Source organism: Ascaphus truei, chromosome 1 (assembly GCF_040206685.1).
Source record: "Ascaphus truei isolate aAscTru1 chromosome 1, aAscTru1.hap1, whole genome shotgun sequence".
Lineage (NCBI taxonomy): Eukaryota > Metazoa > Chordata > Amphibia > Anura > Ascaphidae > Ascaphus > Ascaphus truei.
This window is the reverse complement of record NC_134483.1, coordinates 353,098,175-353,123,500: the sequence shown is the minus strand read 5'-3', so window position 1 is coordinate 353,123,500 and position 25,326 is coordinate 353,098,175. Positions and strand designations below refer to the sequence as shown.

The 25,326-nt window shown below is 41.3% G+C and overlaps 1 protein-coding gene across 3 annotated transcripts in view; it reads right to left on the bottom strand.

Moving 5' to 3' along the window:
* Nucleotides 1-1,213: 1,213 nt before the first annotated feature.
* Nucleotides 1,214-25,326, bottom strand: part of LOC142499690 (alcohol dehydrogenase 1-like) — a 115,085-nt gene continuing 90,972 nt past the window's right edge. For 2 of the 3 annotated variants that reach the window (XM_075609441.1, XM_075609431.1), the window contains exons 2-9: nucleotides 22,712-22,813; nucleotides 21,735-21,876; nucleotides 18,055-18,142; nucleotides 13,791-14,010; nucleotides 11,282-11,542; nucleotides 9,934-10,069; nucleotides 9,166-9,304; nucleotides 1,214-5,839 (exon numbers count right to left, since the gene is read on the bottom strand). In XM_075609441.1, the coding sequence (XP_075465556.1) occupies nucleotides 5,815-5,839; nucleotides 9,166-9,304; nucleotides 9,934-10,069; nucleotides 11,282-11,542; nucleotides 13,791-14,010; nucleotides 18,055-18,142; nucleotides 21,735-21,876; nucleotides 22,712-22,813 (1,113 nt within the window). In that variant the 3' untranslated portion in view covers nucleotides 1,214-5,814. Of the gene's footprint in view, nucleotides 5,840-9,165; nucleotides 9,305-9,933; nucleotides 10,070-11,281; nucleotides 11,543-13,790; nucleotides 14,011-18,054; nucleotides 18,143-21,734; nucleotides 21,877-22,711; nucleotides 22,814-23,406; nucleotides 23,624-25,326 lie in introns of all 3 variants that reach the window. The other variant, XM_075609452.1, reaches the window with a different exon arrangement.

The window sequence follows — 25,326 nt, the reverse complement described above, 5'->3', positions numbered from 1 at the left end:
CTATAGAGATACTTATTATATACAGCAGAAAACATTAACATTCACATGAAAATGTAATTGAATTGGGAAATAATCAGAAGATTTATATATTGTTCAATAATTGTGTGTAGTGTTGACATATTGAACAAAACTAAAGTAAAGAGTTTAGGGGCCTATTCATTAAAGTGCAAAATGCGAACGTGGGCATTTGCTCTGTATCTATTAAGAATGATTGACTTGCATGCATTTACCCCCTCCCCTCCCCCCCAATTTACTGCAATAACACCTGGAAATTGCCAGGAATACCACCTCTCTCACCAACCCTATTTCACTTTCCTGTAGCAGGCGAGATTTCTGGCTCTGACTTTCCGAGTGAACTGCAAAGAAAAACCCTGTGAATGTGATTTTTGCTAATTTGTGTAATTTTGATACAAATTGTCCTGTCACACAAAATTGCACAGCTGGAATACAATTCCACCAAATAAAGCCATTTGTGTTTGGTTTCAACATGTATAAGTACTGTAATTGGTGGTGTGGTAACGTCTTCTGACACATCAGTTGTTACATCTTCAGAATCACAGTTAGTGACAGGACCTGCACAATGGTCATGCTGTGACGTGGCTGCAGGTTTATAACACGTTGGGCAAAGAATTTAACTAAATGACCAATACTTGTGAGGCTACAAACATAAGTATATAACTATATACTTTGTCATTTGTATGTTGCATTGACTTTTTTTGTTTTTTAGTTGTACTGTACACAGTATATTTGGTCACACCCAATAGCACTCCTTTTTATATATAGATATATACACATATACATAGTGTGTGTTGGGTTCTGAGTTTGCAGGGATTGTTTGTGTGTTTATTAATTGTCAACTGTTAACAGTTGTTTGGAGGTTAGTGACCCCTCCTCCCTGTTTCATAGCTCACCCTTCCTACTTTTCAAGTAGAAAAACAAAGACAACAGCGCACAGCAAAAGGAAGCCTCGATAAAGCACCCACAATGTGCAAAACGTGTAGGAGGGTCTGTGTACCTCCTTTTTGGTGATGTTTCAATAAATATATTTTTTTATCACTATTTTGACCCTGGCTCCCTTGGTTGTGCGCTGCAGTCTTTCATTTTCCACCTCTGATTTTACTTTTGGCTTGTCATGCCTCCAGGAGAGACTCAAGGAGTGGGAAAGGACAGAAGGAAATGGAATCAAAGAAGAAATTGTGAGTACTACTGTATGTCTTGTTGAAGAAATTTATTTGAACAGACATTCACAATGGAACTATAGAGCATCACTGTGTCCTTCAGGGTGTGTGCTTTTTGACACTAAGAAAAGTACAAGAGCGCATTAGCTTGAACCTCTACCCACTCTGCTAAAAAGAGTCACATTTGAATATCATTATTGAAGATTGTCAATTGAGAGCACATTCACATGTCTTAGACAGTTCTGCAATGTTGCCTTTCACCATTATTATCTAGCATACGGGTCTTCTACTGCAGCTAGGGATTCTAGGACATTACATGCAAATGAGCACACCATGTCACCTTTGCCTGAAATCTATTTTTACATGGAACACTTATAAGCTAATGATGCATGATGCGCAGAAGTCCATAATCCTAAATTGCTTGAAGAGGAGGCCCAGTGATTAGATCTTGTTTTTTTTCTTCTTTCTTCTCCAACAGGTCCAGGAGATGTTGATTCGACAGCTTATTGGGCTCAAATGAGACATGGCAGACTTTATATAAGGCTTGTGATGTCACATTTGATTGACAAATGGTACATCATGCAATCGGATTGGTGGACGTACTGCACCGACACACTTTATTCGAGCAAATACCCAGTATGTACCTGGCAGATACCTGGAATGCGCCGCTCCTCACCTCTGACAAGCCCCGTTGCATTTGCCTTCCCAGCCTGGGTTCATGCCTGGCTGACGGGCGGCTGATCTGTTAAATGATAATGACTAGGATTTAATAGGCTGCAATGCTTCGCGTGTCTACCAGATGGCATAAATTCATGAATTGTAATGCAGTATATATATATATATATACTGTGCAGTATTGCAGCCAGCGGGAATAAAATGCTTCAATCCCTGCCTGGAAAATAACGCAATGCACTCGGGCAGAAAACAGTCACAAACCTCAATACACCCGGGTATACCCGAATTCGTGGGACTAGCCGAGCTCGAATAAAGTGTGTCGCCAGTGTACCATATGAAGGCGTCCATTTCTTTTTAATGATGTGATGTCATCTTAAATGGAGAAAGACAGTCCATCAGGTAGCATATGCTGCCCTCCCTTTAATATGATGTCACTTCAACAAAAAAATGGAAGCCATCACATGGTACATCCACCAATCTGATTAATTGGTATACCATGTGATGGATTCCATTTTTTGGAGTTATGTGACATCATCAAAAAGGGAGGGAAGCCAGACAATCAGGTAGCATGCCTCCCTCCCTTTTTGATGATGTCACACCACCCTAAAAAAGGAAAGGCATCACATTGTGCATCCACCAATCTGATTGATGGGTGTACCATGTGATGGCTTCCATTTTTTTTTTTTTGCTGCTGCTGCAGTGATGTCATCTTAAAGGGATGACAGCATATGCTACCTGATTGTCTGGCTTCCCTCCCTTTAAGATGACATAACATCATTAAAAAAGCAACTGAGGATCATGGACATCTGCAAATCATGCTGATGAGGACCATTTTGTCATGGGGCAAGAGTTGGTGCCACTGTTGGATAAGGAGGGAGAAGTTCATTCCGGCAAAGATAAGAAACATGTTGATTGTATTTTAGTTAATTGTGTATTTTTTTTTAGGTCGCCTTTTGACTGGCAATGTGTTTATCTATGCCCCTTCGAGGGTATAGATAAACACAATGACAATCAATGCAATTTGGCAAATGTTTGTTTTTATTAAAATGTCATGTATTTTTCTCCACCTACTTGTTGTGACTTTGTGAAATGGTCTCCCCAGCTGCCTTCTCAGTGACGCATTTGTTAAATGATTTACTAACAAAGTGCAATTGAAGCAGGAAACCTGGTGCAGCTCCTTTAGCTTTTCCTGTTGTTGTTGCTGTCTGCCTCAGCCTGGCACTGATCATACAGATATGGACCACATATGCCAGCAGTAAACCAGTTGGGAATCAAAATGCCAGCCAATCTATAGTTGGAACCCCCCTAATTTATTTTTGAAGTGAAACTTCTTTAGTGGCACCTCTGATGGGATAAAACTGGATAGATGTGGGGCGAAATGTGAAACGGAAGTGACGTCACGTAATGGACGCCGCTCCGCTCACACGACCTCTGACACATGTGGCGGCGCCGCTCCTAATCGCCGCCACACACCTCACCCTCCCACACACGCCTCACCCTCCCACACACGCCTAAAACTGCCGCTGTTCCGCCGCCCGCTGCCATGCCGCGCGCCGTTCCCCGCCCGCTGCCATGCCGATGGACAGGAGGAGGGAGGCTGCCGCCGCTCGTAACAGCCTGGGAATAGGGTGGTTTGAGCACGCCGCCAGGGGGTGGGGAAGGGGGGAGCTTGAGCGCGCCACGCATGCACAGAAGCGGCTGGCAGCGGCGCTGTTCCCCGCCCGCTGCCATGCCGTGCGCCACGCATGCGCAGAAGCGGCTGGCAGCGGCGCTGTTCCCCACCCGCTGCCATGCCGATGGACGCGCCGCTCCTAACAGCCTGGGAATGGGGGGGTTTGAGCGCGCCGCCGGGGGGTGGGGAAGGGGGGAGCTTGAGCGCGCCGCCGGGGGGTGGGGAAGGGGGGAGCTTGAGCGCGCCGCCGGGGGGTGGGGAAGGGGGGAGCTTGAGCGCACCGCCAGGTGGTGGGGAAGGGGGGAGCTTGAGCGCGCCGCCGGGTTGTGGGGAAGGGGGGAGCTTGAGTGCGCCGCCGGGGGGTGGGGAAGGGGGGAGCTTGAGTGCGCCGCCGGGGGGTGGGGGGGTATCTGCTCAGAAGACTCAGACTGAGCCCCCCGGGTCCGCAGCTCCGCCGGGGGTGGGGGGAGTCAGGAGAGAGGGGGCAGGACACAGGCAGAGAGACATACGGTGTGTACACAGAGAGATACACATACACTGACACACACACTGACATACACACATTGACTGACACATACACACATTGACTGACACATACACACACTGACACACACACACTGACTGACTCTGACGCACACACACACACTGACTGACACACACACACACTTACTCTGACGCACGCACACACTGACGCACGCACACACACTCTGACGCACGCACACGCACACTCTGACTCACGCAAGCGCACACTCTGGCACACACTGACGCACGCACGCACACCCCAGTGATGTACCGAACACCGCCCCTGAATGATGTGCCTATTCCTTCCCCCCCACTGTGAGCTCCCCCACCCGCTCAACATTCATGATGCTGGTACTGCTGCCAATAAACACATACACACACACACTGACGCATGCACACTTTGACGCACGCGCACGCACACTGACTGTCACACATACGCACGCACACTGACTGACACACATACGCACGCACACTGACTGACACACATACACTCACTGACTGACACACATACACACACTGACTGACACACATACACACACTGACTGACACACATACACACACTGACCGACACAGAGAGACATTCACACAACACAGAGAGAGAGAGAGACATACATTGACACACACACACACATACACTGACTGACACACACACACACACACTGACTGACACACACACACACACACACACACATTGACTGACTGACACACACACACACACACACACACACATTGACTGACACATACGCACACACACACACACACATGCACACACTGACTGACACAAATACACACACTGACCGACACACATAGACACACTGACCGGTACAGATACATACACTGACCGGCACAGATACATACACTGACTGACACACACACAGACAAACACACATACATACTCTCTGACTGACACACATATGTACTCACTGACTGACACACATACATACTCACTGACTGACACACTGACACATACACTGACTGACAAATGTGTGCCGAGCACGCGCGTTATAAGTCAATTTCTGTGACAAAAGTCAAAGAAGTTTCACTTACTGTACTATGCGCGTGCACAGCACACACAGCTTTTTTTTTTTTTTTAGAGATTAACAGTCATTATTCATGATTGGGGGAGACAAAAGGTAAGCTACACTCAAAGGATATGTCACACCTGGGTGGGAAATCACAAAACAATGTGAATTTTGTAACCAGACGCAAAAGCTACACAAACTGAACCCAACCTGACCTCTTCACCAGCTCTTCTCTAAAAGTCAGCTACACAGCAGGGAAGGACAAAGCAGAGTGGGTATAGTAAACATGACTTTACAATGCAACCGCATCCCTGACCGCAAGGCTTAACAAGGACACACAAAAAGCAAAATCAATTTATTTCAGCAAATTGGTTAAAGGACTATTTAATGGCAGAGGTTCTCCCCAAGTAGAAGTGTGTCAGTGTTTGAGCAGGTGCATGTACAGCTGTGCAGTATGTGTAACAGAAGACTTAATATTTCACAATGTTACTTAGAAGCAGAAATATATGCGTGCTATATCTGTATGTTCTGCAATCTGTCTTCATAATAAAGAAGTAAAGCTGATAACCAGGTCTGCAGTGTACTAACCTTCAATGTATTCATTTTATTTACTATTATCAAACATCCTGACATGCTTAACGCTTTCCTGAACTAAATACTTTTTTTGGATGATGCAATTCCTCTGTTTAACAACGAAAACCAGAATGAGAAGTTCATTGGATGATGATGAAATTTCCTGAAGGCCTCAAAGCAGCAGCACTGTGCGTATGCTGAAAAAAAAAAATATATTTATTACAGATAGGAAATCCCAAATCAGTAACAAGGAAACAGATCTACATTAAACCAGTAGGAGGGAGGCTTCACAGCTTAACCTACACTGAATACGTTTTTATATTAGGAATATATGGTAATTTTAGAAGATTAGTCCATGTATCATGATACATGCCAACAGAACTGGATGCACACTGCTAACAAAGTGACTTTTCTGGGCAGGAGTATGCTATACATTTTAATATTGGAGAAATACAGTAGGAAGCCTTAGAGTGGAGTTTAGCGATGCATTTGTTATAATGGGATGTATCAACTTGTATGCCCATTTCCCCTTCTAGCTGCAGCAACAATTTCTGCCAAATCTGAGTTGCCATTAGCTTCTATCACCTAAACCAAATACAGAAGATCAGCCACAAGGGAATAAACAGGAATTTATTTCAATGCACCCCAGTGCTGGTGTTTAAAGATTGTTTAAAAGGCTGCTTGTGGCAGAGGTATGACATGAGAAGTTTGGAAACAAATAGAACTGTGTTTAGTTCTATAGACAGCGTGACATACAGTACCTACTGCCAAAATATCAATATCAGTGTCTGCTGGTGGTATAAAATGAGTGAGTTCATGCACTTAAAAAAATTACAATACAAATAGCAAACTCTGCGTACTATAATTAGACTAAATTGAAGACGCAGAAATGTAATTACATGTATTCAAGGTAAATAGATTGCTGTACAAAGACCGCACGTTATTGTTAAATATTGGCTAAAGCAGTAACATTCAGGGCATTATTGAAAACCCTGCTCTCTGATTGGTTAAAATTCCGGGCATTATTCAATCAGTAATGCCCGGAATTTAAGCAGCAGAATGTGTAGTTTTCAATGTGTTTATTTCCAGCCAATCAGCTTTCAGAACAGCTGAGACAGGGCAGGGGATTCGTCTGATTGAAGTAACAGCTCTGAGATACGGCAGGGGATTGGTCAGGATGTATCAGCCACAGGTTGACTCCTCCTCCTCCCAAACTGACTGAGATTTTCTGAGCAGATTCAGTTGAATTGGGGGGGGGGGGGGGGTTGTAGTCTGCAAAGCAAAGAAGTAAGTGGCTGTCTGCAGATTCTTTGTGGCTGCAGTTTGTGTGTTGGTGTGTGTGTGTGCTGTGCTGTTGTATATCTGTGTAGAGGAGCTGTGTGTGTGTGTGTATAGAGCTCCAGTGTGTGTGTCAGTGTCAGCAGCAGTGTTTATGGGTGTAGCATGTGTGTGTAGCAGCCGTGTGTGTGTGTGTGTGCAGAGGTGCTGTGTTGTGTGTAGAGGTGCTGTGTATAGTGGCACAGTGTTGTGTGTATGTTGTATGTGTGTGTATGTTGTGTGTGTATTTTGTGTGTAGAGGTGTTGTGTTGTGTGTAGAGGTGCAGTGTTGTGTGTGTGTGTGTGGGGGGGGGGTGTGTGTAGAGGTGCTGTGTTGTGTGTAGAGGTGGGGGGGAGTGCAACGTTTAGTAAGTGGCTGCATTTTGTATTGTGGCTGCAGTGTGTGTGTGTTGTGTTGTGCTGTTGTATGTGTAGCAGCAGTTTGTGTGTGTGTGGAGCTGATGTGTGTGAGTATAGAGCTCCAGTATGTGTGTGAGTGTGTGAGTGTGTGTGTGTGTCAGCAGCAGTGTTTATGGGTGTAGCATGTGTGTGTAGCAGCAGTGTGTGTGTGTGTGTATGTGTGTAGAGCTGCTGTGTTGTGTGTGTAGAGCTGCTGTGTTGTGTGTGTAGAGCTGCTGTGTTGTGTGTGTGTAGAGGTGCTGTGTTGTGAGTGTAGAGGAGGTGTTGTGTTATGTGTCTAGAGCTCCAGTGTGTGTGTCTAGAGCTGCTGTGTGTGTAGAGGTGCTATGTTGTGTGTGGTGTGCTGTTGTGTGTGTGTAGCAGCAGTTTGTGTGTGTTGAGCTGCTGTGTGTGTGTGTGTGTGTGTACACAGAGGGGCGGCAGTGTGTTATATAGCTATCTGCAGTATAAGCGTATATAGAGGTGGTTTCATGTGTTTACCATTTTATTTTAATTTAAAAAATCTATTTAACTATACAAAAGTGTCTATTATTTATGAAATAAGCCTACATTTAGCCTATAATAGTAATAATCCCAGAAGAACAGGGCATTACTGGCCAATAATGCCCTGCCTGGGTTAAAGTCCCTCGGCTTCGCCTCGGGCCTTCAACTCTTCCAGCCAGGGCATTATTGGCCAGAAATGCCCTGTTCTTCGGGGATTATTACTTAAACATGATCGATTGTGTATTTGGAGCACAAAACTGAGCAGTAAGATATGTGCAAGAGTTTAAGGCTTATGTACTGCAGTTTTTTTTATATAAAGGTGGCCCAGTTTTTATGAAAAAATAAATAAATAAAGTTAGTGTTATATCTGTTATGTACTGTTGATAGATAGCAGAAAGATTTTAGCCAATACTGCATCCACTGTCCTGTATTCTGTCATAAGACGTCAACTGGTGAAAGGCAATTTAGAGCCCATTGACTTGCATAAATATGGTACTTTATGCTCAGGAGGTTTACGAGTAAACAAGAGGAATACCTCCCTTAACATTTTTGGTGCCGGAAGCCCCTCCGACCACGAAAACAGGAGTGAAGTGACATCCACTTTAGTTTCGATGGGGATCGAGAAAAAACATAATGACGTACTGAACTGGTATGTACAAGGGCCTCTGACATGTCATTGCACATGCTGTGGAAGAAGGAACACGGGGCACAACGGATTTCAGATAACTTAACTCATTTATTGAGTCAATACAACGTTTCGACCTTAGTTGTCTTTATCAAGTGACATAGTGTCACGTTTCGACCTTAGTGGTCCTTATCAAGTGACATAGTGGCACTATGTCACTATGTCACTTGATAAAGACCACTAAGGTCGAAACGTTGTGTTGGCTCAATAAATGAGTTTAGTTATCTGAAATCCGTTGTGCCCCGTGTTCCTTCTTCTATTACATACATTGGACTGACGACAGGCTATCGTTCAAGCACGGGAGCACCGGTAATTGTATCATTGTTATACTCTCTTTTAGGTGTGCAGCATTTACCTTACATGATTGCACATGCTGTACCAGGTACTTCTTTATGGTACTGTAAAAGGTAATTAATTTAACATCATTTTATTACAAAATGTTCTCATTGCGTGAGGGTATATCATAGGTAGGTGATTTTGAATCTTAATTCAACAAATCTTTAATATGTTATTTCTTCTCCGTTTCCTCATTTGTGTGTATACTTACAATCTGCCTGGGACATCACAAATAATTAGATTTATACTGTATACTGTATCTAATGCATACACAAAACATACCTTTCCCCTTTGTGCAGGAGATCAAACCCATGGTTTATTTCAACAAATGGCAACTTGTGAGTTATCAGCCCATCCAGTTCAAATTTCTTTTCCATGAAATCGCAAACCAGTTTAGGAACATAATCTTTGCTCTTCCAGCCTGTAATAATAGTTACATTGTAAACTATAAAACAAAGCGTTATGTATTAATAATAATGTTTCTTATATAATGCTAGTGTACAAAGCGCTGTAGATAAAATAATACATGCCCAAACAGTCTCTGCCCTGAAGAGCTTACAATTTTAGTTTGGTGCCTGAGGAACAAAGAGATAAAGGGCCCAAGGTCACAAGGAGATCTGGCACTGCGATTTCACCTGAGATCACACTTCAAAGTAGAAGGAAATAGAAAATTATTTTAGTTTAATGGAGGATTGAAAATTTGAAACCCTTCAAAAATAATATAATATTTCACTTTTATTGCAGCCCTAGTAAATATAAACTTTATAGAATACCTATTGTTCAAAAACATAATATAATCTGTTCCTTATTGTTTAAACTGAATAGCAAAAGCATCCATATAAATAAATATATTTGCAGTGGGATTAAATGCCGATTAAGGATTATTCAACAAAAATACAGCTGCTGTCCCTTATTTACTAATAATTTATAATTTTATCCACGTCTATTTTTTCCTGTTTGTTACATTTTGTTATGTGGCTTCGATTATGTTGAATAATGTATACAGAGTATCATAGTGCTGCTACATGATCTTCACATAAAGTACAGTACCTCCAAACAGCGCCCCTTTCAAGGTGCGTCCAGTGAGGATCAGTAAAGGATCAAAGGAAATTTTAGCTGTTGAAGGAGCCACTCCAACTATAACTGAGGTCCCAAAGCCAAAATGAGAGGACACAAGAGCAGATGTCTGAGGAAAAGACACACAAATAAAAAGAGCTGAACAGGTTTTGCTTTGATGATATAGGGGGTGGAAACACTTTTAACCTTTTCAACTTTCTAACATTACTAAGAAAAATATAATAAAGTATACACAACTACAGTATCATGTGTGCACGTTTTCTTCTAGCAGGGATGGCAACAAGTTGACACTTAAGTTCCTTTCACACAGTTAACAATCCCCTTTTGGCAGAGTTTTTATTGTGGTGGTAGCGTAATAAGAGAAATATGTTCCTATATGCATACAGTTATACACATAATTTTATAGGCACAATATGCATTAACGAAAAGCTGTTGGTCTGATTTTGGTGCCTGGGTAGCCATAGGGCCACATTCTCTAAGACGTGCTACTTCATACGATTCCTTCCTTAAAAGAAAACATTGGAAATCCAGGAACCTACTTCAACGTTTAAAATAGATATAGTATGTTTTAATAAACAAACAACATATTTTACAGTTTGATTGTATAAAATTATTTTTCAAGTCCCAAATGAGGCATATACTATACAGGTAGTCCTCACTATCCAACGTTTCACTTTACAACGAATGGCATATCCAACGCTTTACAATGCAAACCTAGGGGCTGTTTTCCGACGCCGGAATGCGTTATCCAACACCCATCTCCACTGATTAACATGGGACTCACTTTACAACGGTTTCACTATCCAACGCTACTTCCAGAACGGATTCTGTTGGATAAACGAGGACCGCCTGTAGTTGATAATATAATTGTTTTTTTTTTTTTTAATTTGTGACACTTAAAAATTAGGCAACACTACATATCCATGTTTATAGAAATCTATTAATTTGTTACAAAATCTTGGGCCGCACATTTATATCAGCAGAACAAGATAGGAGTAATATTAACATCAGATAACCTTTTTCCCATGGTGACAGTGAAATGGCTTTATTTTATAATAAATAAAACCCAGTACCGTAAAGCAGGGGTGCTCAACTCCAGTCCTCAAGCCCCCCCTCCCCACCCACCAACAGGTCGGGATTTCAGAATCTCCTAGCTTCAGCATAGGTGGTTCAATCAGCGACACAATCAAAGAGTAAGCCTGTGATGGAGCCACTTGTGCTGCAGCCGGGATATCAACAACACTGTTAACATTCTGCTCATTAGAAAAGATTTACTTTCTAGAACACATGATAATCATATTTGCTGGAATGTGCTACTAACCATTATATCAGTGTTTCCAATGCATTCAAAAGAATAATCCACTCCTTCATTAGTCATCTTTGTCAGCACCTCATGGATGGGATCCTCATTGTCCTTTGGGTTGATACACTCAGTGGCTCCTAACTCTTTAGCTTTTGCAAACTTGTCACTGTTTATGTCTACCCCAATGATCCTGGCAGCACCGGCTACTTTACATCCAATGATTACAGAGAGGCCGACTCCTCCTAACCCAAATACAGCACAGGTGGATCCAGGCTCAACCTGTAGTGGGGGAAATGTTCAGACAGAAGTGTTGAATCATAACACAATTCACCATGATATAGTCAGATCAGTTCAAAGTCACATTCCTCCAAACTTCCCCAAATAAAGTGCTGGCAATGCAGGGTGGACTGCACACCCAGTTCTGATTTAGGGATGACTTGCTTTTCATTCCACTCAATATGCATAACTATTGACTATTCATAGAAAATTAAGGGAGCAACAGAGAGTATGTTAGAAGTATTGCAAGACTTCATTTCGGTCCAAAACAGCAGGGCATCCAAGCCTTTCTAAGGTGCCAAATGTGTGCCTAATTTTTTTTTTAAATGTTGGGCCGTTTTGATTCCAAATAATTTACAGTTTGGAGCCCAGTAAAATGATGCACAGGCAGGGGTTCTCTGAATCTCTCTGTGACAATGTTTTTGAAAATAAAAACAACGGGTTGATAGAGCAAAACAAAAACGTACACTCCTAAGGGTTTAGACCAGAGTTGACCAGCATGACGCCATTTGGAATGGTCCACCAGTACCAGAAATTGGGTCTGCCCAGAAGTTGAGTCAAACGTCTGCATCTGCTTGATGGGCCCCAGCTCCGCTCTGCTGCGGGAAAAGAGGCCACCCCCACATCCCAAGGTAAAATGCTTAGAGTAGTGATGGGGTGGGGAGTTAAGTGAAAAAAAGGGGGGACGGAGTAGAATGATGAGAGGAGTATGGGGATTGAGTGAGAGAAGAGTGGATTGAGTGACAGAGGAGGATGGGGGGGAAGAAATTGAGTGAGAGAAAAGATGGGTGGGGGGAGAAATTGAGTAAAAGACGGGGAGGGAGCAATAGGACAATGGTCCGCCAGAAAAAAATGTGCCCATTTGTCTGCTCATCTGAAAAAAAATGATTGGCCACCCCTAGCTTACACAAATGAGTAATACAGTATATGGCATATCACAGGAAATCATTGTACAAGCATCCCTTTTGTTAATGTTTTTTACGGTGTACACGAGGGGGGTGGCCAAACTAAGTCCTCAAGAGCAACCAACAGGGCAGGTTTTATTGACATCCCTGCTTCAGTACAGGTAGTTCAATCAGCAGGTTTTAAATGGATATCTGTGCTTGAGCCATCTGTGCTGAAGCTGGGATATCCTTAAAACCTGACCTGTTGGTGGCCCTTGAGGACTGAATTTGACGACCCCATGTATATAAAATGATTGGTCTTCTAAGCATGTACCCTACGGTCCTTTCAAGCATGAAGTAAACATTTGGAAGAGAACATGATTTGCCCTTTAATGTGAGTTAAAGAAAAGTCAGATGCCTTGTCTGGTAGATTGATATACTTTGTGAACACCTCATAAGGAATGCAGCTTATTAATACACTATGGGGATTGGTTATAAAAGTCTGCAGGCTGCAAAATGCATAACAAATAATGTACCAAGTCTACCAATGAAGAAATTTCCATTCTGTTTCCCCGCCAGCAGATTTTGCATTACTTTGCTGCAATATGACTGATAAATAACACCTACTGCAAATTAAGCCATTCAGTAATCTAGTTATCAACGTCTCCAGGCTGCAAAACTGGAGCTTGTTGGCCAAAAAAAAAACAGTCCCCAGGGTTATCAAAGAAAAGGAATCGTATTGAAACAATGGAATTTGCTCCTTAGATAAATCTGGAGCAGTGTTTCTATTAACCTGGAGAATGTAATAAACACACCCCCATGACTGTTGATTAGATGTTGTTTAGATATTTATCAAAGTCCCATGACTATGAAAGTTGTGTAAGATGTGCTGCACTGGATTCATCACTGAAGGCATTCTCATCTATCACAGTTTATGCAGGTTTGCAGCTTGGATACTTTGAGAATAGTGTCTAAAGTAGAACACAATGCAGATTATTTATCATAGTATTCTGGCTGCAAAACAAAGGCAGAAAGTTGTACAAAAATAGTGTCAGATTCATTACAAAAAAAAAGTATTCAATTGGAAGCTATGGAACTTTTTTGTGTGATAAATTTGATGCAGTTTTCCCAACACTTTTACAGCCTAGTTTACTAGGATGCAATAATATTGTAGAACGTCTGATTGTGTCCTACAGTAGCTGTTTACTACCAAATGCTGAAGGTCCATGCTGACCCCTCAACTAAGCCTTAAAACACATCAACATTTTGTCCCCTGTGAAAATGCATATTTTATGTTTGTGAAACCCGCAGTAGCATCCAATCATGTTTTTTTACTTCCTAATGATTAATGATAAATTAACACTTACCTTGGCAATGTTCACAGCAGAGCCATATCCTGTGGAAAACGCACAGCCAATCAAGCAGACTTTATCCAGGGGGGCATCGTCACGTATTTTAGCAACAGATATTTCGTCCACCACAGTGTATTCAGTGAAGGTGCTGGTGCCTATGAAGTGGTATATCAGCTTCCCCTTGCAGGTAAATCTGCTGGTGTTGTCAGACATCAGCCCAACATATTTACCAATGCTGTTTAAGAGACACAAACAGTTTTGTTTTTTTAAAAGCACTCATGATATGTTCCTAATCTGAGATTTACTTTAAACTTTCATTCTCATCACATTGAATTTCTGGATCTACAATTATTTGTGGACATTGACAAATTAATCCAAACAGTTGTTTACAGGAAATTAAATTCAAGGAATACATTTCTTAGGGCGAACAGCTGCCATCCATCTCATGTAATTAAAGCCATACCTAAGGGACAGTTCCTCAGACTGAGAAGAAACTGCTCTACACCCAGTGGTTTTCTTTCTCAGTCTGAGGATCTGGTAAAAAGGTTTTCAGACAGGGGATATTCCCAATCCCATATACAGTAGCAGTTGCTTTTGATAATGCGTTGCAAACAGAGAGGGTGTCATTGTTACCCACATGTTCTACTGGGGATTCCCGTCTTGGTACTAATAAGGAGAAATATGTGAACAAGCACGGTGCACATGGATTGGCAAATTCCAATAATAAATGTCCTCTTTTTATTTCACAATTTAATAAACAAAGTGGAAAAATTAACTCTATTATTTCCAAACATTGGAATGTCCTATCTATGGACCCTGTTCTTAAAAAATATGTTGAATCTGGTCCTGCATTCGTATACCGTAGAGCGAGAACAATTGGATCATATGTTTCCCCAAGTCACCTAATTACTCCTGGGTCTGATAGACCTTTTATCACCAGGGGTTCCTTTAAATGTGGTTCTTGTAGCGTATGTAAACATATGAAGCCGGCAAAAAGTTTTTTTCAGGATGTCTTGCCGCAGTCACATGATGGGATTAAATGTAAAATCAAGGAATTTTATATTAATAATTTCATAAGTTGTAAAAGTCAATTTGTCGTATATCTCATAACATGTGGCTGCGGCAAAAGATATGTGGGAAGAACGAGTAGAGCTCTCAGGGTCAGGATGTTAGAGCATTTAGGGCTCATAAGATTGAAAGATACAAATCATCCTGTTTCTAAACACTTCACAGAATGTGGTCAAGGAGGGATTGGGAATTTCTCCTTCCTGGGCATTGAATTGGTTAATTGTAAACCTAGAGGAGGTGATCGCGTCAATCTTCTGAACCGTAGGGAGGCGTATTGGATTTTCATTCTCCAAACGCGCTTCCCTATGGGTCTGAATATTGATTGGCAGCTAACCCTTTTTTGTAATATACTAATTTACACTTGTATATGTCAAGTAATAATTTGGGTTAATAATTGGTGGATTTTGATCAAATAAAACTTGATTATGTTCATATAGTATACAGCATACTTGTTATCTCGCGTTTTGTGTTCACTTTAGATGTATTATATAATGCCATTTATGTATTACATTATGATATATTTTCCCTGGTATTTAAGTACCATTATATATTACTTGTGTTTTTGATGTTATTCATATGTTTTTAAATTATTACATTTAGGTTTTTAGGTATGTTTTTTATCTTTAATTCTTCTCTTTATGATTAGATAAGGAGGCCAGCAACTTTCCTAATCTGATTCATATATTTTGTAGAAAAAAAGATATCCAACAGCCCATACACGTAAAGGTGACATGAGCACTTTATGTATTATTGTTTGTTAATTATATGTATTATTTATTTATTAACATGGTAGAAGGAGACCTTACTACAGGAATGGATGTAATGGTTAGAAGAGATTGGCGAATGTGTCACAATTCGGTCCTTGCAGGGTTTCTTTTAATATTTGATTGGCGAACAAGTATTTGCATGCAAATTCATACGAATGGATGCAATTTCACCAGTGGGCATTATGAGAGAGATCTATACCTGGGTTAATTTGCGAATTGGATATACAAATTACTCCCTTTAGCATATTTCTCAGGCATCTCAGGTGTGCCCAGTTTTTGTTCACATGTCTTTCCACATGTGTTTTGGAGGTGTGTTTGAGGGGATATATATAGCACTTGAAAGAGTTCACTAAAACAAAATGACACTGCAGGCACCCTCATGTCACAATTTCTTTTTCAGTATAAAAAATTCTTTGAAAATATAACAGTGACAACGTAGAGTGGAATCCTTTGTATGCATCATTCCCAGTTTTTGCCGATATAAAGGCAGGATTTACTCTTCTTAACAGGAACACATCAGTAGCACAGGCATTGAACAGGAGTGATCCTCGTACGCGTTTCGCGCTGTTCAAGCGTTTTATCCTGTCAATGCCTGTGCTACTGATGTATTCCTGTTAAGAAGAATAAATCCTGCCTTTATATCGGCAAGATTCCCGTTTTTTGTTGCGCTGTGCTTTCCTTTCCCTGGCTGTTGGGCTGCTCGGGATTTTCAACTTGCTTTGTATTGTATACCTCAACGGAGATGCACGCACCTTCTTGAGACCGGATCGTCTTCAAGTGCTGTGAGTAGTGACATTTTCTATGCTGTTACGTGATCAATCTATTAGGCACGTTCTATAGAGCCGTGCGCGCAGTTTTTTAGTTGGCTGATGTTAGTCAGCCTTTCTATACGAGGGACGCGTGCGCGTACGGCAGGGAGAGGGGAGCCGAGAGACAGCGGCGAAGATGAAGAAATTCATCTTTGCGCGCCGCTGCCTGCACTCAAATGTATGTATTAGTGTGTGTGTGTGTGTGTGTGTGTGTGTGTGCATGTATGCGTGGATGTGTGTTTGTATGGATGTGTGTGTTCACATCTCACTGTTGTTACTTTTATTTGGCTTGCATCTATCCATCTGTTACGATAGGTTGTGCAGCACTAGTGTGAAAAAACTTGTCTCATTTTCTCTATGTTAAAATAAACAATAGTGAGGTGACATGTATTGCTGAATACTTTTTTTTATCCTTTATGCAATATTGTTTGAACTTTTTCGTTCACTAAAGAACATGCTCTTATACTGACTAACAGTCTCCCGGTGCTTTTCTCTTCATTTATATACAGCACATTTTTTCATTTGCTTCTGTACCTTTATTCCCCCTTTTCTTTACACTCCCCACGCATTTCTTTTGCACTTTTTTGCTCATTTGTCCCTCTCCTTGATTCACGTGCTTTTTGTCTCCCCCTTTTTTGATGTTTATTCCATATCATTATGGATAAGTTTATACGTTTATTTTTTATTATAGTTTGCTTTTCTGTTCGTATCCGTATTTTGAAAGTCAGCTATATGTGTATTCTGCTTTTTGTACTAGCCTTGACATATTTTGATCTGTTTTTAGTAAATACCTTTCTTTTAATCTATTTTGTCTACTTGATATTTTTTGCTGTTTGAGTGCTGGGAACTTTCTTTTTTTTTCCATTAGATTTGAGAGATTAATTTCCCGTTGCACCTCCCCTCAGGCATTCATTTCTAATCATACATGATTGTAGTTGTACTGTCTATACCATATAGTTTTATATATAGCACATGTGTAGAGCTCGCAAAGGTATTTCGTTTTTTTAATATTAATTCTGCTGTGGTTACTTCTACCATATTTACATATATACAGTGTATTACTCTTTAGTGTTACTTAGTAAGTTGGGTTGCAGGAGTGGGGAGTGGAAATATGAGTATTTATGCATGTCATGTCTATGTGGGGAGACAAAACACACCCAAAAAAAAGATACCAGGGAAATATTTTTTTTAAATGATTTTAAACACATTTAAAATTGTATTTCCACAGTCCTCATGACTCTAAAATGATAACATGCTTTGTGATCACAATGTAAACTTTGTGGTCCCTGCATAGTTCCTTATTTCTTTTTCTGCACTGGAATTTATTGCATTGTAATGATTGTAAAATCTTTCAATGTACATTCTGATTAAATCTGAGACACTCTAAGGCTGCAGCCAGGTAGGGAATGGGCGCACTGGCGCTTGTGCACTGCGCCCTGCTCAACCACATTGCCGCAATGTGTTTCATCGCGGCCAGCGTGAGTGCGCCCGCCCACTCACGCCACCCTGGCCGGGGCCTAAACCACGTGTTCCAAGAAAAGATACCATTTGATCAAAAATGCATGCTATTAAACAACCATAACAGGTGAAGTCTCCAGAGGCTCTGACATGAATATGATAAAAATGATAACTAACTCAGTTTTATAACATAAGTTGCTCTTCGGATTTACACAGCATCTGCATTCTCCACACTGAGGCATGAAAAGCGGGATGACTTTGTCTCCTAGAAAAAATAAATACATATATTAAAACTGCAAAACTGAACACAATAAAAATTAAATATCCAAAATGAAACATTATTGAACTCTAAAAATGTATGTCTTTTTAATATTAAGGATGTCACCATTTTTTGTGTCAGGATTTTAGCTCTATTTTAAGATAATGGGTAAGACAAAGAGCTTTTGAAACTGGCAGTTATACTGTATACTATTTTGCCCCAAATAGATTGTATTATTGTCCATTCCTGGGCACAGACAAAGCACTAAGAACTCTTCTGGAAAGCTAGCAGCACCTACAGCTAATAAGGCTGGTCTCCTGAATGAACAGGAGTTTAAAAGGCAGACAGAGAGCTGCCACAGTGAGATTATTTTCCCCAGAGAGGGGGATATACTTTTCCCTGGCCAGGAAGGAAGCTGGTTGGCACAGTTCCCCACGCCTGCTGGGACTGCCTGGGTTGCCCACCCAGGAAGAACAAGCCTGCTAAAGAGTTAAGGACAAGAGACTGCTGTGGGAGCTGGGCTGTCCTGTCCAGGTTTCTGGATCCAGAGGGATTTCCTGGACTCCCTTGGGATCGAGTCCCCAACAGATAAGGACTTAATAATGTATATTTTTATGCCTATGGACTTTTGGTATTGTCAGATAGACCTTAACCCTAAACGGGAGAGTGTTTTGGACTGGTAACAAATTTATTTGGCCAGCAAAGTAGAGAAGAACATGCTGTGTAGACAGTCTCCTAAATAGGAGTAGATCTTTATTTTATGCTTTGTTTGTTTTTTAAAGGGACGATGGGCTTATTGTATTTTGGTTTATCGCCTGTAAATAAAACCCTGTTCAACGAACTCTTCAGTTTCTTGCTTTTAATATGGAACAAAAGAACCCGCAATGTGACAGAGGCATCACAATATATATGTGTATATATATATATATATATATATATATATATATATATATATATATACACACACACACACACACACACACACACACACACACACACACACACATACATACATACATACATACACACATATATATATATATATATATATATATATATATATATATATATATATATATAGTAACGTTATGGTGAGTAAAAAAAAAGTGACAAAAACCATCCACAGCAAAGCATATAGCAAATGTAAATATACTGTATGCTCATTTGCATGTCTTAGGCAGGTCTGCAACCCCGCCTTTCACCATTATCACCCAGCACACAGCACTTCCACTGCAGCAAGGGATTCTGGGTTGAGCCCCTGATGAAGTCATCATAAATGATGAAACGCGTAGGGCGTGGCTAAGGCAGAGGAGACATTGTCCCACGGAGACCTTCACTACGGACTGAGAATACTGCAGGTTGTGAGAGGCAAAGCAAAACAGAAGTCCGGATCCTCCGTTTCCCCTGGTGGTGCAGCAACCAGAAGCAGGCAGCTAAGGGCCTGGTTCCCGGAGGGATTTCCTTTGCGGGGCACCCGACCGGGTGGACGTCACTTCCGGTTGAAGGAGACCACGCGGATAGTATACAGGAGAGGACACCATTGCTGAGTCGGACGGCAGTATTGGCTTATGAGGGCCTATCTCATACCTGCTTGTATACCGTGTACACTTGTGAGTGGGCATTTGTCTGTTTTTATTGTTCCATAAACCGAATTGTTAAACTTTAATGCACTAGGTGTGCGCCTGTTTTTTTTCTTTTTTTTTCCATAGGTATCTACAGGGAGTAGTGATCCCTTCTAAACGGGCTGCCTAATACCTGGATGCGTTTACTTGGAACAGGACTCTGTGTGTTTTTAAGGTTTTCTATGGATTGATCCATTGACTTTTTACTTTATTTTTATTACTTTTTTATATCTTTCACATTTTAATATATATTTTTTATTAAAGTTATATTACTTGTAATTTTATATGCATTATCTTAAAGTAACATAGGTTTTTTATTCATTTACCTATCTTAGCCAAACCATTGGTTGTGTAATCACAGCTAGTTAGACATACACACAGTTAGCAGGTTATTATAGAGGCGCTACTTTGATTTTTTTTATTGTTTATTTTTTTTTGTTTGAACTGGATTGGTCATCACTAGAGTCTAGGCGCAAAGTTCACCTTTCCTGTCTTGCCTTTAAATTCTTTATGGGCAAGCTACCCAGCTATCTGAACAAGCCCCTACCACATGCAGCATTTATCACCTGAGATCAGACTCCAAAAGACTGTTCATGGTCCCAAGGCTCAACAAAGTATCCAGACGTTCCTCCTTCTCTTACCGTGCACCCCAAAACTGGAACAACCTACCAGAGACTTTCACATCCACCACCAGTCTAAGTGCTTTCAAATCTAAGGCTGTCTCACATTTTAATCTGGTCTGTAACTGTTTCATTCGCCCATAATATATATTTTCTTTAACAGTGCATGCAATGTCTTGTATATAATGTATACCCTGTTCATTTATGTAACTGTATTTGTAACCATGTATTATTTGTCCTAACTCTGTGCCCAGGACATACTTGAAAACGAGAGGTAACTGTCAATGTATTACTTCCTGGTAAAATATTTTATAAATAAAATAAATAAATATACACTGGCGACACACTTTATTTGAGCTCGGCTAGTCCCACGAATTCGGGTATACTCGGGTGTATTGAGGTTTGTGACTGTTTTCTGCCCGAGTGCATTGCGTTATTTTCCAGGCAGGGATTAAAGCATTTTATTCCCGCTGGCTGCAATACTGCACAGTATATATATATATACTGCATTACAATTCATGAATTTATGCCATCTGGTAGACACGCGAAGCATTGCAGCCTATTAAATCCTAATCATTATCATTTAACAGATCAGCCGCCCGTCAGCCAGGCATGAACCCAGGCTGGGAAGGCAAACGCAACGGGGCTTGTCAGAGGTGAGGAGCGGCGCATTCCAGGTATCTGCCAGGTACATACTGGGTATTTGCTCGAATAAAGTGTGTCGGTGCAGTATATATATATATTTAAACATAAATCCGTGTAAGCAATGGGGGATATGTATCAAAGTCTCCTAGCGTCATAAGGGGAAGAGTCCCTATCTGGGGCCTTCCCTACAACACTCCTCTACTATAGCTCAGGGCCTAACTGGTGCCTAGGGCAAGATCTAGGCCTAGGCCAGGAAGCACTGCTCCCTGGATGCTACCTTCTTCTTTGCCTTCTCCGTCTAGACTGACTTGCTGGCCTTCCGCGCACGGAGTGTATCCTGTTTCTCGCAGTGCTCGGATTCCATTGACTGGTACAGTCCTATGTGTTGCAGTCCCTCTCTCTTGGGATTCTGGGACTTGTAGAACCGCAGCTGCATCTGCGGAGCTGTCCTAAGATGACCGCCACACTCCTCAAACTGCGCATGCATGATTATCAAAATGGCCACCCCCACCTCCCGATTGGACGGAGCTCCGGCCAACTAACTGACAGCTCACCCGCACTAGAGGCAGGGTAGGGGCTCGGCTACATTTTTTTAATGTGCAAAGTAACGTGGATTATTTTCAGTTCACTGGGAGTAGAAAAAATTATCTTGAACTAAAACAATGTAAGGGAAGACATTATACCTGGGTTCTGCTTTATTGCTAGTCTTACCTGGTTTTATTTTAGTCACTCCTTCTCCCACACTCTCCACTATACCGGCAGCCTCGTGGCCCAAAATCACTGGAAATTTCAAGCCACTCATTGTTCCACTCAGAACATGGTCATCTGAGCGGCAAATCCCTGAGGCCACAATCTGCATGAAGTCATGAGATTCTGATTTAGATACTGACTCTTGTACAGAAAACTACAATATGCAGCATCATGTCTCCTTGTAAAACTGTAATCACTTGGATAATTACATAAATTCAGGTGAGTCTAAATAAGTGGTGGCCAACTCCAGTCCTCAAGGTCCACCAACAGGTTAGGTTTTCAGGATATCCCTGTTTCAGTGCAGGTGACTCAATCAGTGGCTCACTCCTACTGACAGCCTCTGATTGAGCCGCCTGTGATGAGGCAGGAATATTATGAAAACCTCACTTATTTGTAACCCTTGAGGATTGAAGGTGTCCACTCCTGGTCTAAATAAATGTTTGACAGTAAATGATCAGATGCAAGAAAATCTCCTTTTAACAGTCAATACAAACGTTTACAGTAATTAAAAAAGAATGGCAGCATCTATACAGCCTTCGTCCGCGCGGAGGCATGCGCATGCGTGACGTCACCTGTGTGAAGCGGGAGCGTTTGGTGGATAAGGTAGACGCGCTGTTGGGGGCATCTAGGGGTGTGTATAGGGGCGTGCCTGTGACATCACAGAGCTAGTTCGCCCTCATTGGGCGAACTGCTCATGTGACCTGCCCGTTGCACCGATGAATCAGTTTGAACTGATTCCTCGCACACCGCACACCCCATACTTCTGTCGCGCGGGGTCTATGGGCGCGATCAATGCCTTAAGGCAAAGTGATCGTGCTGCGCACGCCTCCGTGCAGTCTTCGGCAGCATGGACGCCACCTAAATGTGCAGAAATCTTTCGCCTACTTATATTTTGAGGACAGATGCTGAAAACGGAAAAATTAACAGGTCATCTTCACCTTTATGCGAACTTCATAAGCTTTTGGGGGAGCGACTTCAATCTCCTCAATGCTAAGCGGGTCATGGGGGCCCCAGGCCACAGCGGCCTTGCATTTAATTACCTATAAAATAGAAAACATACATTAACATTGATTGTAAATGCAACTGGAAAAAACATTACTATAACTTTGAAAGTTAATCATTAAAGTCTTAGTGAAACTGTGTTATAAAATCAGCCTAAATGAAGTAATACTGTAGTTAAGTCAATGCATGGAATATTGCATACCATGGGCTGTTTATAGCTGTGGGAATGCAAATAGATTTAAAGCTTCACGTATTCTCTCTCTGTCCTCTGAGCACAAGTGAAACGTGAACTAGGTTACGTCAGTGAACAGCCAGTGGGAGGATAATTAATATTTGTGACACAGTATCATTTACACCTGTATATGTTATCACTACTGAAATAGGATGGAAGAACTCAATAATATCTGTGCCAATTTAGTATGTTTTGTACAGAGATACAAGGCAAGAATAAAGATGGGCGAATGTTTTCTCAGAAATTTGAATCTGCCGCGGATTAGTAAATTCATTTCAGCCACAGATCTTCGCGGAGCTGGTTAAAAAAGGCGCATTTGTTTTTTTTTCTACTACTGAAAAATCGCAAATGTATAAAATCCCGCCCTGACGGTCCCAACCTGACTACCCACATACTCACCCTGCCACCAGCCCAGTCCTACGCTCCCTCCTCCTTCCCTCACAATCACAAAGGAAGTTAGATGGGCTAAGCAGAGGTGCACATGGATTTAAAATGTGATCAATCACGCAGGAGGTAACCAGTGGCAGATTCAGGAGAAGCAATTCTGGATTTGTTAGGGCCCAATATGCCTTTAAGGAGTCATGTGCCAGTTGGATTTTGGCTAGTTGGCCCATCTCTAGGCAAGAGCCAAAAAGGGAACAACATAATGATTATGTCAAAGAGATGATTAGCCTCCTGTGTACATCTGATTGCTAAATATCCAGAGATAATTTAAACCAGTAGCTACTGCTTACAGTATAAATTCACTGTAAAATGGATGCTGATTTGAAAATAAACATGGTAATATTTCCTCATTTGCATTACATCGTTTGCATATTATATGGAACTGACAAGACAGAACAAAATCCCTATATAAAAAAAATTCACACGAAACATAATTCTCACTGTTTCAGGAATGTTTTCTGTGGGACTTATTTCTTTGATAAATCTATTGCAATTTATTTGCTCTTGTTTTGCAGCCGGTAAACTTTGATAACCAACTTTCTTGGTGCGGAGGGGAAATAAAAAGAATGGCAAAAAATCAATATGTTTAATGCTATTTATAAGCTAAAGCTGTAAAATTCCGGGCATTACTGAAATCCCTGCTCTCTGATTGGATAAAATTCTGGGCATTATTCATTCAGTAATGCCCGGAATTTTTGCAGCTTGCAATGGGTGTATTTCCAATGTGTTTATTTCCAGCCAATCAGCTTTCAGAACAGCTCTGAGGCAGGGCAGCGGATTGGTCAGGAGGCAGGAACATCTCTCAGACAGGGCAGGGGATTGGCCAGATAGGAGCAGCAGGCAGTGACTCCTCCCTCTCCCTCGTGAACAGAGCTGACAGATATAGTTAAATTGGGGAGGGAGAGAGTGTGTAGCTGCAAAGTGTCTGCAGTTTGTTTGTGGCTGCAGTCTCTCTCTCTCTCTCTCTCTCTCTCTCTCACTCTCTCTCTCTCACTCTCACTCTCTCTTTCACACTCTCTCTCACTCTCTCTCACTCTCTCTCTCACTCTCTCTCTCACTCTCTCTCTCACTCTCTCTCTCACTCTCTCATAAGCGTATATAGATGTGCTTTAATGTATTTACCATTTTATTTTAATAAAAAAATCTATACAACTATACAAAAGTGTCTATTATTATTATTTATGAAAAAAAAAGCCTACATTTAGCCTATAATAGTAACAATCCCCTCAGAACAGGGCATTTCTGGCCAATAATCCCCTGGCTGGGTTAAAGTCCCTCAGCTTCGCCTCAAGCCTTCATCTCATCCACCCAGGGCATTATTAGCCAGTAATGCCATGTTCTGAGGGGATTATTACTTAATTAATGACATATTTTCTGGAAATCATGACCACAAATTGTATCGAAATACATGTTTTTCCTCCTGCAGAATTTTTTCAAATGTGACCTACATGCAAAACATATCAATTAAATCCTGAAAAACATTGTCTACAGACTGTGTTTATCTTATTATTGTAATATACTTGAGTGAATACAGTTTTTTTGGACTATTGTAGTCTCCGTTTTCTAATTAGAGACTTGATAAATAGCACCACTCCTTTTTTCTGCTCTTTTAACTTTCCCATGTTCTGTGGCTTTTGTAAGCTATCACATCTACCCGTAATTTCTTCCTTTCCGTCTCTGTTCACAGCACAGTTTGTTTTACTGTCTTGCAAAGTGTTTTTTCTTTATTGCTCTATTTTTCATCCTACTACATGCTATTTCTCTCCCAAACTAGAATCTCTCCATTAAGCTCTCCCATTGTGTTAGCTTTCCCTGCTCAATGTAAACTGTTCATCAAAGTTTTCAGGCAGCACAACTGGGGGTACAGGACATGGG